Raw genomic sequence first — 16,757 nt, forward strand, 5'->3', positions numbered from 1 at the left:
TAGAAGTCTTCAAATAAAAATAAGAAGAAATCTTCAGTGATGATGTCTGTTCAATATATAGTTTAAAAAAAAGTTTCGGTACCTAATGATTTACAGACATAGATTAAACAAAATAGATACATTAAGAAATAAATAAGTACATAAAAACGTGTCATTTTCCACGAATCACGTGTGAGCTCTGGGGATTTTGACCTCCAGAGGGCGCGCGCGCTGCATTAGTCAAGCAAGACGTCCATTAACTGAGAGAAAATGGCTGAAAACGCTTCATGTATTCAGCCTCGTTTAACGTATTGTGTACTGAAAATATTCATTTCAGAACGTTCATATTTCCTAGATAACATGACCTTATGATGGCCTGTATGACTGAGATTGTGAGCCAGCTGCTAAAACACAGGCTGAGCTGGAATAAGGATTGATGTTAGTAATAATTCAAATAGTGTTCATTCTGATGTGTAATTTATTTATCATGAACTTGAAACACTGAAAGTGTTTATGTATGTTTTATATTTATTAGCCAAGGAGCTACCAGTCAGACCTGGTGAAGCTTGAGGAAAAGAAACGTTCTCACTTAACACACAATGCTTCGTGATTGACAAGTCGTTTATTAAGAATAGAACACAACTCTAAAGCAATTTGAATAACACCCAGTTATTGATAAATTTGGTCTAGTAAGGAATCTAGGAAATTTCTTATGAAAAATCGTATTTTAAATTTTACACAACATCCAAGAGGAAAGAACAGTCTATTGAGTGGATTAGTGAAGTGTGTGTGTGTGTGTGTGTGTGTGTGTGTATGCGTGTGTGTGTGTAGCTTAAATTTATGGAGAGCAAGCTAAAGGTGAAGCTATTGTTCTGCTGTAATCTACTCTGATAGCTATTTCCTTATGACATAAAAATGGGTGTATCAGAAGTTTTATATAGCTCGCATGATATATAATGTGGTAATAGTCACTTAAGAAATATCTTACAGCTATGTATCATCAAAAATGTTAATAGGATGATGTGTTTCATCTCAAGTGTATCATGTTTATGTATGCGTGTTAATGACAGTTAAGTGCAGTAAGACCTGTGGGTAACCTGGGAAGATTGTCAGGATGGCATAGCGGGTGGTAGTAAGACAGCTCAGGGAATTCCAGTGGAAGATCGGTCAGGACCTGGAGCAGCGAGGAGCAGGAACAGCACAATCCTCTGCTTTCCTTCTCAAAAAAGAATTTAAAAATAAATTAAATTATCTCAATGTGTCAAACTGAGTTTTTCTTTCCAACAGTGCTTTTTAAAGGTGGTCATCCATTTGACGGGTCATGAGGAGTGTAGGTGAAAGTGGAAGAGGGAAAGAAGTTGGCAATGGCAGGTAGGGTGGGATAATGTCATTCTCTCTCTCTCTCTCTCTCTCTCTCTCTCTCTCTCTCTCTCTCTCTCTCTCTCTCTCTCTCTCTCTCTCTCTCTCTCTCTCTCTCTCTCTCTCTCTCTCACAAACACACACGCACACACAAGTTTCATATATCAAACATATCCCTTATTTCATCCTAAATGTGTCACAAATACTTTCCCACTGAAAGAGGGCTCAGGGCTCTGGAGCCGGCGCCGAGACTGCAGCGAAGTGTTAAATATAGATACACACATTCCATCCACACATCTAAATACTGCAGTGCTTAGATCTAAAAGGGAAGAGACCTCAGTTTGCCTTTGTGTGTGTGTGTGTGTGTGTGTGTGTGTGTGTGTGTGTGTGTGTGTGTGTGTGTGTATGTATGTATGTACATGTGTATGTGTACAGTATGTGCATGTTACAATAGTATAGTACAGCAATATTTTGTGCTGATTAAGTAATGAGTAAGCATAATTCTGATATTTATTTCATGAGACACGATTCTGCCACAGACACTCTTATCAGTAGCAGGAAAGCGCTTTCTTTTGGTGAATGTTTGACATTCCTCTTCTTAGTTTTGTTTTGGGAATAGGACACACTCAACAGGAGACCGCACCGGCTTTCCACACTTCTTCAGTTCCTTCACATTTTACATTCTTCCATGTGTATACACACACACAGTAGACAAAGGGTATATTGCTAGTGATAAAATGTTTTTCCTGAACTTATTCCTGCTTCATACTTTATATTCTGTGCATGTCTGCATCCACATCTATGTGTGCTGTATGTATTGTGTAGTGTGTGTATTGAGTCCAATGTTCCAAAATAAGCGAGTCAAAATTGAGCTTTACTCAATTTTCGTTTTTTCTGTCCGAAAGACACCTTAATACTTAAATAAATTTAGAGTGCTTTATTGCCAATACAGACAAAGGTACATTTGTATCATCAGTATTGGAAGAATGTATTTTAAGTGCATTAAGTGCATATCTTGTACAATATCAAATATTTTGATCAGTATTCTTATCAAGCTGTTTTGCCATCTCTCTCTCTCTCTCTCTCTCTCTCTCTCTCTCTCTCTCTCTCAGACAGACAGACAGACAGACAGAAACACAAAAACTCACACACACATACATGCACACACACACACATACTGTACACACACACACACACACACACACACACACACACACAGTGTGAGTCTTATCCTTTTAAAGCATAGAAATGAGATTAAGCACAGAACCAGTGGCCATCTGGAGTTAAAACATAGAGTTGTAATGACAGGAGCAAATATTGTAGTGTTATTTATCAGGTATTGTGCTTATGTAATTCTGTCTATTGCACAGAAATAAAAAAATATATATTTTTTTAAATGTAGCCTGACTCATTTATATATGGGCCACATAATTGTACTTAATGGCCCTGTGTATTGTTCGGTTATTTATATTAGATCATGTTATTCAGTAACTAATTTGTCTTATTTAGAAACCACAGTGAAGGTGATGGGAATGTATGTAGTGAAATTGAATGAAAGTGAGGAACGTCATGACCTGACATTGGGCACTGGCTGTGTAAATGCTTAAATTATATAGGATCTATAATCACCAGTTTAATCACCTATATCTTTGGAACTCTGTTCTTACTTTGGTACAGAGGCACTATTTGACATGTAAACGCCTATAAACACACATATACCTACACCCTTCTGTGATGTGTTTTCTCCTCCATGTAACTGGGATTAGCAGTGAGCATAGATTAAGCAAATTATTGGTGAAGCCATTGCTCAAAATAACTCTTAGTCTCCACAGACCAACTGTGCTTCACCGACCAACACGCGAGAGCAGTTAAACACCTTCCAGCTCAATATGGGAAACTTGGTAAGTGTGAAAATCCCTTTTTAGTGTGTTTTAAACTGAAAATTGTTGCTTTATTGTAAATGTATTGCATGCTGGCATTTCTGAATACTTGTTTACAGAGTTTATATAACAGTAACCTTCCTGTTGCTGTGTGTACCTTGTGCTCTAATATTATTGTTTGTTTAGTAGTCAAACGTAAAAAAAAAAAAAGAAATTGGCTATTAAAATATAGAATAGGAATGGTTCTTGTTAAATGATAGATTATCTTTATTAAGTAAATGTAGTCTCTTAATAGAAATATTTAAAATGTTTATGTAAATAAAATATTAAAATAATGTAAATATTAATAAAAACATTAAAATTATAACTAACAAATAATATAAGGAAACAGAAATGAAGTAATCTGTTATTTTAGCATTTTTACACAAAAAACAATTTCTATTAAGCTTGATTACGTTGTTTTACTTTGTTTAGTTACCTATTGATTTAAATGCATTGTGGTTCTGATAAATATCGCTTTGTGGTTGTGAAGACTATTTTTTAAGTGGTTGGTAGATTTGTTTCTCATTACTCATATCATTTCTTTAGTCGGATGGATTTGTATAATACGAATAGCCATAGGTGTGATTAGGTTTATACTTAAATATTGAAGGTTTTACTATAATTATTGAATTATTGATAGACATTTTAATGCATAAGACAGCAATAAATTGTTCATATGGTAAATCAGATTAAATTGAGTGCATGTTGATCAGTTTGCCTGCTGGATGCTGATTACAGTTAATCAGATAAAGAGATACTCAGTACACTGACGCATTCTGAATGCAGTCGTAGAAATTAGAGATGGCACTGTTTCCTTTCTGATACTGATACTAGAGCCTTCAAGAAGAAGAGGAAGGTTCTAGAAGCTATTAGAAAGCTGCATATTACACATTTTCAGTTCCAAAAAAAATACCCTTTTCATTTGCTAAAGGATGGGATCGAGTCATTTTTTTCTTCTTTTTTTCTCTGGTCTACCATTTTTTGCTGGTATCAGCCTAGTACAGATCCTTGGAATCAGATCCTGGTGTTACCTAAAAATGAAAACCTTTCTATACAAAATTATTGTTAATATTATTTGTTTGATTTACTTTCATTACTTTGATAATTGACAGAACTGACTACTTTAAACAAATTAAGAATTATATAACTGTAACATGAGCAAGTGCTTGATAATAATAAATAAACAAAAAACAAACAAAATTGCTGATTCTGTCTTATTTTAGTTTTCTGTTTATTCAGGAACCTGCCAAAGACTTGACGATTGTTGTTGACGATTCACTATGGACACACCATTCCTAGTGTTGTTCAATTCCAGTACATGGCTATATACAGTACTGCCTAGACCTCTGGCAGTCATTGTATAGTCTCCAATGTTTTTAACAGTTTTAGAAAGGGGTGGGGGTTGGTGTGGGGTTACTTTTCTACTGTGGAGAGTTTATTGATTGTTGGTTTGACTGAATGATATTAGTGATTTTGGACTTGAATAATGCTGGACTTTCCAGCTGGGTCATGTATGCTAAGTTGTATCATTAATATTATCGAAAAAAACATTTCTATACTGTCATACTGTCATATTTAATCTGTTTTTTGCATCTCCCTCTCTCTCTCTCTCTCTCTCTCTCTCTCTCTCTCTCTCTCTCTCTCCATATAGGTGACATTTACAGTGAGATTATGAATGACGCTTCAGCATTTCAGAAAGCTGCACTACAAGAACAGTCCCCTGCAAATAGCCACACCTTGGTACCTTTGTGGCAACCATACACGAGCAAACCTTTTGCCTCCAGGCGTGTGTGTTTCTATAAAAGCGGGGATGCCCAATTTAGTGGTTTGCCAGTGGTCATCAACAATCGCACTTTTAAAACCTTTGAGGCCCTGTTAGACAGTTTATCCAAGCGAGTTCCACTGCCATTTGGAGTACGCACTATTACAACACCACGTGGCCATACAGCAATTCAAGGCCTTGATCAGCTTCAGCACGGCCAATCGTATATCTGCTCAGACAAACGCACTGTCAAGCCCATCGACTTGGAGCAAGCACGACGCAAACCACCACCATGGTACCATGCCAGGCCTGTCACCAGCAAGCGCCCAAGAGAAAGGCAGAGTCCTCTCATGCGCAATTTAAGACGGAACGAGCATGCTGCCCTACTGCACACCCCAAAGCGGCTGGTGGTTTTCCGCAACGGAGATCCAGAAGTCAAGCATACGCTTCTGCTGCAAAAGAGGACCACACACTCTTTCGAGGCACTGCTTGATCACATCTCTGAGGTCATGTGCTTCCCTGTGCGCAGGTTGCACACACCAGATGGAAAAAGGGTGAGAACGTTTTTAGGCTTTTTTTTTTATTTCATTTGAATTTTTTTTTCTTTTCACCTTATTTTGTCACCTGCATTTCAGTTTAGCACGTGATCTGTAGTTGCCAGGAGTTGCTGATGCTGTTTGCCAAAATTGCCAACTGTGCTGTGAAGCTCCACGTTAATGTTTCTGTAATTCATTATAAAAATTATAAGACAAAACCTGAATAGATTATGATTATGTTATTCTTTTCATTTTCTAATTTGATTTGGAAAATATTCAGACCCACTTCACTTTTTTTCGATTTTGTTGTGTTGCAGTCTGATATTACTATTGTACAGATTCATTTTTTTACCTCATTAATCTACACTCAGGACCTCATAATGACAAACTGAAAACAGAATTCTAGAAATGTCTGTAAATATGTTTGTGTTTGTATAGACACACATACATATTGGGGTTTCAAATCAATAAACAAATTCGATTTAGTTAACAATCAGGTTTTTTAAACAGCAAATATCAATAACTGATAATGGAATTCTTTATCTAGTCATTTTAATGTATTTGTTGATCATTTAACAAAAATTCTGCACATAAATCTGTATTGCATTTTTTTAACAAGGCTGATCTAATTTAAGAAAAAGTCTTAAACTTCTTGGTGCATCACAGTAATTATGTATTATGTTTATTTAAAAAAAAATAGTAAATAGTTGGTTGACTAATGGGGGGCACGGTGGCTTAGTGGTTAGCACGTTCGCCTCACACCTCCAGGGTCGGGGTTTGATTCCCGCCTCCGCCTTGTGTGTGTGGAGTTTGCATGTTCTCCCTGTGCCTTGGGGGTTTCCTCCGGGTACTCCGGTTTCCTCCCCCGGTCCAAAGACATGCATGGTAGGTTGATTGGCATCTCTGGAAAATTGTCCGTAGTGTGTGATTGTGTGAGTGAATGAGTGTGTGCGATGGGTTGGCACTCCGTCCAGGGTGTATCCTGCCTTGATGCCCGATGACGCCTGAGAGGCACAGGCTCCCCGTGACCCGAGGTAGTTCGGATAAGCGATAGAAAATGAGTGAGAGTGAGTGAGTGAGTGGTTGACTAATAGTGTTTCTTTCTGATTTTACTTTGTTTTGTATTTTTCTCCTCTCTTCCTAAGTTGCTTAGCCTAAAATGTACAGTAATATCTATAACATTATTGTAAGTAACAAAATTCTAGCTTGATATTAGCTTGATATCTAGCTAATTTGATCTAACTAGTGCTAGAGACACACCTGATTAAATCCACTGGCAAATATAAAATACTTGACTTGCCTTTTCTTCACAAGAACAAATAGTAATAAAGTGATGTTAAACATATTCTTCTAAGCACTTTTTTAGAAAGTAATAATGATTTAGATGGGGTACTCGAATCTATTTAAGAGTTTCAAAGTGTAAACATAGAAATATCTACATGTATGTAAAAATGTTGAATGTTGACTTCATCGTCCTTATATGGAATTTTAGAAGGTGAAAAAGATCTGCTATGAGCCAAAAGTTGTACATTCTCAATGTTGTACATTGGCAAATTGTGGCTTAGATGGAGAAGATTAAGCTTAGCAATGTAACATCCACCATAGTAGCATAGTGTTATGCTTTACGCTTTCTGTTGGTTGCATAGTCATACACACGTTTGTTTTGTATTTGTCTTGTTTCTTTTAGGTTTTTAATGCATTTGTGCTCTTGTGGTCTCCCCATTTTTTATTTCTTAAAAGATATTCCAATAATATTTGAAAATATATTTATGTAGTTGTATTCTTTTTTCTTTATTTCTGTTATATCATTATGTGCAATATCCAAGCATTTGGTACTAGAAAACATTTTTTTTAATTACTGTAATACTGGAATTTATTAAAGTTTACTTATGCCAAATTCTCCAACACAATAAATTACAGCTTTTATACATTTAATTTATTATATTACATAATACATCCAGAAGACAAGTTCCTCCCCAAGAAAACCAAGGCCATTGTGAAAAAAGTCAACAATGGGGAAATCCATTTTTATAGGACTTTGGGTTGTCAAATACGCTTATATGTTATATGCAAATATGTTATAGGTTTTCCAAGAAGATTTGTCTATGTAACCATAGTGGTGTATGAAGATGTTTTTCACACATTATGTGCTTGTCTATGGTTGCTATGAGCGTAAATAACATGGTTAAAGAGTGTTCATCACCTTGCAGCATTAAGCTTCTTTACTGTTTCATCCTATTATGCTGGCCTGCATCCTGGAACAAAGTCTTTGAGTGGGAATGTCTTGAATACTCTGTAGTCTAGATAACTAACCACTAAACACTACTGCAGATTTTATTCCTTATTGCAACAAAACTTCACATTAACAATTGGCTCAAAATATGTCAGTGGATATGTGTCCGAATGTGTCAGAATCTAGCAATGTAAAATATAACAATGGTGGTTAGAGAACAATTACATTTTAATCACATAACATGTAAGCACCACATATTCAATTTTCAATTCATTTTATATATCTTGATAATTATTGGTGGAACTGTGGAAATATTAAATAAGACAGAATACATGTGTATGAACGAGAGGGAAGGAAGTAGAACAGTGAGGTTACAGGGTTAACAATGAGGTCATGACGGTGTATTAGTTTAAGTATTGTGACTGGGAGTGTGGAAAAGAGGTAAAGAGGCGAGTGCAGGCAGGTGGGTGGATAAGTGTCAGGAGTGTTGTGTGAAAGAAGAGTGTCAGCAAGAATCAAAGGAAAGACAGTGTACAAGACAGTAGTGCTGCTAGACCAGCTATGTAGACCAGCTATGCTGTATTGGTTAGAGACTGTAGCAGTGGGGAAAAGAAATAGTGATGCAGTGTAGCAGTGATGAGGATGCTGAGGTTCTCTTTAGGAGTGACGTTGATGGACAGGATTAGGAATGAGCACATCAGAGGGACAGTTCAGGTTGGCTGTTTTGGGGACAAGGTCAGAGAGGCTAGATTGAGATGGTTTGAACATGTACAGAGGAGGGAGATGGTTATATTGGTAGAAGGATGTTGGAGATGGAGCTGCCAGGTAAGAGGTCAAGAGGAAGAACAAAGAGGAGATATACAGTATGAATGTGTTAAATGAGGACATAAAGTTAATTGGTGCAAGAGTAGCGGATGCTGAGAATAGAGTTAGGTGGAAACAGTTGATTCGCTGTGGCGACCCCTTACAGGAAAAGCCGAAAGAAAAAGAAGACTAATAAGAAATATTGATAAAATATTGACTAAACAGGATTTTGGTTGGTGTCAGTTTTAAATTTGGTTTCACCTGGTATGCAGAATGTAATGCATTTCACTTATGTGCATAATTCAATAGTTAACTATTATGAAAATATGTTTTGCTGTATTACAGGTGGATGGACTTCCAGCTCTGATCTTGTGTTCTGGTGTCTTGGTAGCTGCTGGTCGTGAGCCTTTCAGAAAAGGAAACTATGATGTTCAAAAGCCCTTTGCTCCAACTTGGTTGCCTGCAAAAACCGTAGGAAGACTGCATCCAATCACTAGTAAGTCTACCATTCTTTATCCACTTCAAATAGTAAACAGAGATAGAATATTTTGATGAGTGTCCATTGATACACATTTACTTAATCTTTATCTGGCAAATATTCAATATGTTGTGGATTTAAAAATTTTTAAATAGTTTTTATGATGTTAAAAATGAAACCAAGGTTAATCCTTAATGTGATATAGCAACCAACAAAATTCACAAAACAAGATTATCCAGGCCAGGAAAAAGAAAAAGAAATCTTACAATACACTGGTTGCATTAGTGTGCTCACCCTTATATAATGAGGCACGTGCTCAGGGTTAAACAATCACATTCAAACTCACACAAAACAGTTTCATATACTTAAAGATCAGCTGATAAGATCATTAGGATTTTCTACATTTCTTGAATTACTTTTGCTGCTGAAGCCATGATCCAGATAGAGCTTACAAAGCATGTACAGAATCAAAGGATATTGATCAGCAGAGCGTTACAAAAAAATTTCTAAAACCAGCAATCAGCCATCATCAAGACTAGATCGCAACTTATCAGCGAAACTGCTAAGAGCCCTACAGCAACATTAAAGGAGCTGCAGGAATATCTGGTCACCCCTGCATGTGACAATATTCTAATTTTTTCCACATGTCTATGCTATGTGGTGGGGTGTTGAGAAGGAAGACTTACAATAGGTAAGATTTTTTTTCCTTCCATTAGGAAAAGAAATTGTTTGTTTTTGCACAAACAATTTATTTTCCTAATGGAAGGTAGAACAGGAATTTGTTTAAGGAATATTCTGTGTTTCAGAGAGTGGCACCAAAGATAAGAGAGACAGCTGTGTGTATCTATATAAGACGTCTGAATATTTCTGAAAAACAAACAAAAAAATAATAATCTTTTCAGCTCATACTAGGATTCTACTTAAAATAGAGGGAATCATGTCAGAAGGCCTTTGTTACACAGCTGAAGATAAAGAACATTTTAAATCTAAATCATGTGGAATGGACCAGTCAGAACCTACACAGAATTGAGCACCAATTTGTTAAAACTGGACACCCAATTTGATAGAACTTTGCAAGAATCTTGATTGACATCTCAAGATGTACTAATTTGGAAGACTCTTAGCCAAAAATACTCAATGCCATATTAACAGTGTTAGATTTAACAATGTATAAGGTAAGGGGTGTTCACTCTTTTGGAATTTTTGTTTTTAATTAAATTATTATTATCATTATAATATAATATTCTTATTATGATTTATCTTGGTTTCATTTTTCCTTCCATAACAAAAACCTGACATTTTAATAGGGGTGTGTAGACTTTTAAAATCTATTATATTGGATAAGATTTAAAAAAAACAACCAAGGCATTACAGCAAAAAATAAGGACTGCAAATTGGCTCCAACTGTAAAATATATATTGTAAATTAAATGGGTGCCTGTCTGTGTTTGAGATTATCTGAGGTAAATGCTGAGGCATTGATATCTGCACTAATAACCAGCTTGACCTATATTTTGCAACATGTATCACATACTCTTGCTAACACCTTTGTTGGTTCTAATCCCTTTCTCTGTTCCTTTTTTTTTCCTCTTAATGCTTTCATGATGATCTGGCCTGGATAATTAATTTGATATCCTGATATCTTCTTGATACATCTATTTTTCCATGTCTGTCATTTCTGGTAAAATTCTGTCCTGTTCTTCTTTTATTCTGTTGCATTGTTTATGGAAATCTGATCAATCATAATTTACCTTTAAAGGAAAAAAAAAATCTATTACAAGCAGCACCAAATCTCGTCCTTTCTCACCATCTTCAGAGCGTTACCTTGTAAATCAGTTACACAACAGTTTTGCAGAAAGTGCATATGACCCCACTGGTTCTGTGGAAATGGAGACTTGTCATCAACTTGAATCTGTTGCAGAGACAGATACAGTCACCTGTATGGATGGTGACCCTAATGAATACATTTGCATGCCCAAAGATGATGACATTGAGAAAACTTTTCGTGTCAATCAAGACGGCAGCATGACTGTAGAGATGAAGGTGCGCTTGACTATTAAAGAGGAGGAAACTGTTCACTGGACGACGACGGTCAGTCGGCAAAGTGTCATAAATCAAATGAAGTCTGGCTTGGAGTCACAATCTAATCTGGATGCAGCTTTATCTGACAAAATTACCCCAGATGTTGCCTCAGCAATCCAAAGAAGTCCTGAAGAATATAACAATGAATCTACTAATGAAGGTCTACAGGCAGAAGAAGGCTTCAGAACAAAAGAGCCCATGCAGCAATATCCAGATCAAATATTTGTTGAAAGTGAGAGCCAAGGTACTGTGCAAAGATTGGACAACTCAATGGATGACACAAGTATTGAGCAAGTGGAAGACACAAGTAGTGAGTTCAATAAACACCCAGTACCTAAACCACGTAGCTCCGGGATCTCACAATTGCAAGCTAGCCTCTATAAATCTGCAGAGGTCCTACAACTACAGGACAGTGGGCAGGAGACAGTGCTTCAAATCTATGAGCAGCAAACTTGCCAGAAGTGTTTCCTTGCGAATACAGAGTTCTATGATCAGGGGATACACACAAGTGATACTGTATTTTCTGCATACCCTGACACGATTCCATCTTCTGACAAAGAGTCTGATCATGGACTTGCCACTCATGTCTTCCCCTCATTGACGCTCCAGACATCAAGTGAAAGAAACAACTCTCCAGAGATAAAAAATAAAAAGTCAAAAATGCATATTGCTCTAAATGAATCTTCTAAAAAGCCAGCTCCTAGGATGTTGTCAATTGCAGATACTTGCAAGAAAAGAAAGAAAGTAAGAGTTATTGTAAAAAAGAGTCATATCTTCCACATTATGACTGATGAAAATAAGAGGAAAGATAACAAATTTGACATTCTGAAAGAGATAAAGAAATTAAGAGGCGCTATCTTTAGCCAAGCCGGTGTTATGAGAGCTACGAGTGAACCATGCAGAACCAGATCTGTCAAGAAATTATTAAAAGGTAAAAGAACCAATCTACCCAAGACATTTCTGATGCAAAAACAAAGTCCAATTGAATTATCTATGAAAGAATACAGTACAAATAACAAGCATCCTGCCAAAGCTGACATGAAACAAAGAGAAAGTTTTACCTCACAGAAGGAACGTTTACTTAATGTATCAACCAATAAATGTACCCTAACACGGCAAGCATCAATGCAAGAAGAGAATTTGACGCAGGCACAAAACACACAAGAGCTTAAAGAAAGCAACCCCTTTCCTGCACTACATTACTCTTCTTCAGTTTTAAATGAGTATGTAGAACTCTGGCTACAGAAGAATGAAACAGAACCACCCCCTGACCTGGAGCAGGTGCCACCATCCAAGCCTTCAGAGGAGTTAGTGATAACTTGTGCGACTCCAGTTGCTAAAGTGGCATCAACAAAGAATTTAACATCTCCTATTCCACTAGATAGTACTGCCAGAAATGTGAGAGAGTTGTCAGTGAAAGAGTCATTCAGTTCCTCCCCAAAAAGAATAATATTGCCCAGAGATTCTGCCCAAGATAGTTTATCCCTATCCCAAATTAGCACAGTGAAAGGAGAAATTATGTCATCTGAAAGTAACATGTCAGTCAACATGAATTTACCAATGACACAATCTCTGAGAAATAATCATTGGGAAAGAATGTCTTTGGAAGATAATTCATCACCAAATGGAAGTCCAGTTTGCAAGACTATTGGCCGTAGTATGTCGAAAGAAAATGTGCAATTGACTAGTTATGCTGTTTTAGATAATACGTTTTCCACATGTGAAAAATTATCTTCGAAGCAAGAAATAATCCAACTTCCTCAAAATGTAAAAAAAGATAAAACCTCAGATGGGTCTATAGGTGACGCACGGAGATGTGCAAACAACTATTTAATGCCAACATCTATTACTAGAGAGCATTATTCAGAAAAGTCTCTTTCTACTCAAGACTCCATAGAACAAATACCCAAAAACAACACATTATCAAAGGCATCACTATTCAGCAGTCAAGTTGTAGAGAAAACAGCCATTTCTCAGAATGGAACATTTCATAAAAAGCCAAAACCTGGACCATCAGGTAAGATCAAGGGATCTACATCTATAATCGCACAGGGATTAGTAGACTCATGGCAAAATGATAAACACACATCATTAAGTCCAATGCCAAAGAACAAAATTTTAGTCTTTCCAGCAGAAAAACCATACACAGTTAAAATATCAGCAAGGCCTGATATGAGGCATGTTCTAGATGAGCTCTGCCATTCAATTAATTCACTCCGTGAAGCAGCACAGCACAAGCAGCGGTCCTGTTTGGAGAAATCCAACAGCCTGCCAGACTTTTCCTCACACTTGGCCTCTACTTTTGGTTCTTCATCACGAGTGCTCCTAGCATTCCTTTCAGTCATGACTTTGAGGGATGGTCTGGATAATCTGAATACACTCCAAGAGGAGAACAGTCTGAGCTGCTCCGAGGCTTTGCTAATGCTTCAGTCTCTTAAGGAGATGGCAGCTATTGAGGATGCAGAGCAGCTAAGAGCCAACTTAAATGATCTGCAGAAATCAACATCTGATCAGTTGCTGCAGAGCTGGAAATGTTTTCAACAACTGAGCAACATGTGCATGAGTTCCAGTGTCACACCAGAGTGCACTCAAGGTGGGTCTTACAATGCATCAAGCTCTGAGGAGGAGGCAATTCAAGGTCTCATGGAAGAACTAGGTGTTCCAGACATAGTTCGAGAAGAGTTGGCTGCTCTCCACACGCAAGGAAAGGAAAAAGGTAACCAGATTGAGAGATCAGAAGAGCTGTGTGAGTCACTCCCACAGGAAAAGGTAAAAAGATATACAGAATCAGGCTTAAACAAAGATACATTCAGATTCCCTGACTCTGTGCTTCAAGATATAAAATCCTATGTTAAATTTGTCATTGACGAAGCAGTTTATGCACATATCAATTCAGGGGTCTGTAGGGCACATTCATTGCTTAGCAATGAAAAAGAAATCAAAGTGGCAACTTGTGAACAGGAAAGAAATTCTTGTCCAGCAAAGAGAATACAACAGGTAGACTACATATTAGATTCTAACATCTGTCAAAACATCTTGGAAGAAAAGCAACAAAGAATTGAGGATGAAGATATAAGTCATGAAGAGAAACAAGAAGCATTTGCAAAGCAGGAAATAAATATGAAAGAGATCAAGTACGGGGTAGTGTGTGAACAGAGTGGAATGACACAAGGAACAATTATATCTGACAGTGTAGAGGAAAATTACATAAGGGAGACTGATCATAAATATTCTCATAAAGAAATGAAGGAAGTGAAAAACCTGATATACGCAAATGAAATAGATAATGGTAGAATTCTTGAAGTGTACACCAAATTATCAGAGCCAGGGAGGAGTAAAGAAAGTCTGACTACCTGTGAAGAGGAGAAATCCAGCATAGAAGAATATAGTTGTGATGAAGAACATATGAACTTTTCTGAAGATCAGGTCAGTGATTCCCGAATAGAACCTCAAGCAAAATGGCAAAGTAAAGGATTGTTGAATCAAGACCACACACAGTTTTACAGTAAAACAGAGCATGTGAAGAACACTGCAGAATCTGAACCACAAACTACTTTGATTGCTGTTTGTCTGGAACATGAGACAGGACATCGATCCGAGAAGATGAAGCAGCAGGTGGTTGTGGAGGTACCAGAAGGTAACACAGTTCAAAAAGAATATAGTCCCAACGAAGCTGCATTATGTGAGAGAAAGACAGTACAGGCTAAAAAGAAAAATAGTTCAGTAGCAAAGCTCATCAGTAACCTGGAAACATGCACACAAAGGCCAAGCAGTAAACCTGAGAAGCCAGCACGCAGATTTGTAGGTCACACTGAAGTATCAGACCCAGATAACTTAAATAATGTTTCTTTAACAGATAAGCTCATAGACACAAACTCAGAAACCAACTCATCTTCATTAGCATTTAGCTATGATTCCCAAAGCAGCTCTGTAGCACAAGACTCAGAAAGAAGTGTGCAGGCTCATAGAGTGAAGTTCATTAGGGACATGTTTCTTGCTAAGAGCCAAACTAGAACCCAGAATGGGCAAAGACAACTACATAGTCCAAATTCTGATCTGTCTGATCCCCAACCAGAATCTACAGACAGTGGAGGTAACTGGTCACAAGAGACATCCAGTGGGGAGGATGATGCAAGCCGGTTAGCTATTGCCAAGGGTTTTGTCAGGAGAACCATTGAAAGGCTCTATGGAAGAAGTAATTCAAGTAGTGTAAGTGCAGATAACATGAGATCCCCAACTGCCTTGAAAGCCAAGCAAAGAGAAGGTCCAGGAAGAACGAATGTATCTAGTTTGGCCTCCTACCATGAAGCTCGCACTCGAGTAATGACTGACTTATCATACTTTAGTGCCACAAACGCATCTGATATCTTCAGTGTTGCAACTGATTGCGCCACACTGATCGAAGAGGTGCAATCTGGAGACGCTAATCTTATTGACAAAGGGCACTGGTTACTTGCAGAGAACCAACTTTGTGAATGCTCTCCAGAACTCAAGGAAGGTCACAGAAATGAGAACAACAAAAGCATATCAGCTGAGCCTGAGCAACATTGTGGGCAGGAAGATTCTCTGCATGGGACACAGCATTCTACTAATCTTGAGAAATCAGGATCAACGTTTACTTATTTCAACCTTCCAAATGCAAGTGACTCCGACCTGGAGACAGAAGAAAAAAGGGAAGTGAAAGTGGCCCCTGCAACACAGGTACAAAAAACCAGGGCTGAGAGAAACAGCTTTCTACCTGCCTTCTGCCCACCAGTCTTAAAGAAAGCAGATAATAAGGTGCACCCATTGACAGATTCTACAACCCCTACTGTGGTTACTCAGCCAGTCAAAGCACAGCATACACAAACAGGACTCATAAAACAATCTGCAGAACCTGATGCCCTGGAGATGCTGTTTGTATTTTGTGGGCAACACTGCCCCATACTGTAAACTACATATTTATCAATTCACATTGCTGTAGTAGTAATACTTGAATATATAACATATAACTCATGATGACTTAAGCTGCCTTACATTCCTTGTTAACATAATGGCTTTTTGAAAGGCAACAATTTCTGGAGGTGCTGAAAATGATCGTGTGCATCACCTTGATTTATGAAGCACATCTGTTGGTTACTGATTAGCACTTAAGGTGACAGAACATGAATAATTTAGTGCCTGATCTCTCATCATAACGCTGAACTGTCAATTGTTCAGTGCTTGTGTTCATACCTTTTTTAATGAAGAAAAAAAAAATAATTAATAATTAATTAATTAAGTAATTAATATAATAAACTGAAAAAAAAAAACATGTTTTTTATGTCTTCCTTTATGGAAACCTGCCCAGTGATGTTTGTTAATAATAAAGAGATGCAGGTTTGTTTACATCATGACTGCCTCGCCTGTTTGAGGCAGGATTAAGAAAAGCTCTTATGGTAAGTTGAATGAATTATATTTATACAGACCATTAATACCAGTTTTGAGTATACAGTATTAAAACACATCATTTGAAATGGGCTTAAAATTCCTTTAATTCATTTGTACATATTCAGTGTATATACTGCAGTTACTTAGCTTTTGTTCAGAAATTGTTCGAAACAAGGTTAACATGTTTCCAAAAT

General features: G+C 37.2%; 1 protein-coding gene across 1 annotated transcript; it reads left to right on the forward strand.

The window, feature by feature from the left end:
- The first annotated feature begins 3,047 nt into the window (after positions 1–3,047).
- On the forward strand, positions 3,048–16,224 carry LOC132848127 (oxygen-regulated protein 1-like). The gene is made up of 4 exons (XM_060873618.1): positions 3,048–3,239; positions 4,912–5,576; positions 8,941–9,091; positions 10,832–16,224. The coding sequence occupies exons 2-4, from the start codon at positions 4,932–4,934 to the stop codon at positions 16,084–16,086; spliced, it is 6,051 nt and encodes a 2,016-aa protein (XP_060729601.1). The 5' UTR covers positions 3,048–3,239; positions 4,912–4,931; the 3' UTR covers positions 16,087–16,224.
- The last annotated feature ends 533 nt before the right edge of the window (positions 16,225–16,757 follow it).

This window comes from Tachysurus vachellii, chromosome 7, assembly GCF_030014155.1.
Source record: "Tachysurus vachellii isolate PV-2020 chromosome 7, HZAU_Pvac_v1, whole genome shotgun sequence".
Lineage (NCBI taxonomy): Eukaryota > Metazoa > Chordata > Actinopteri > Siluriformes > Bagridae > Tachysurus > Tachysurus vachellii.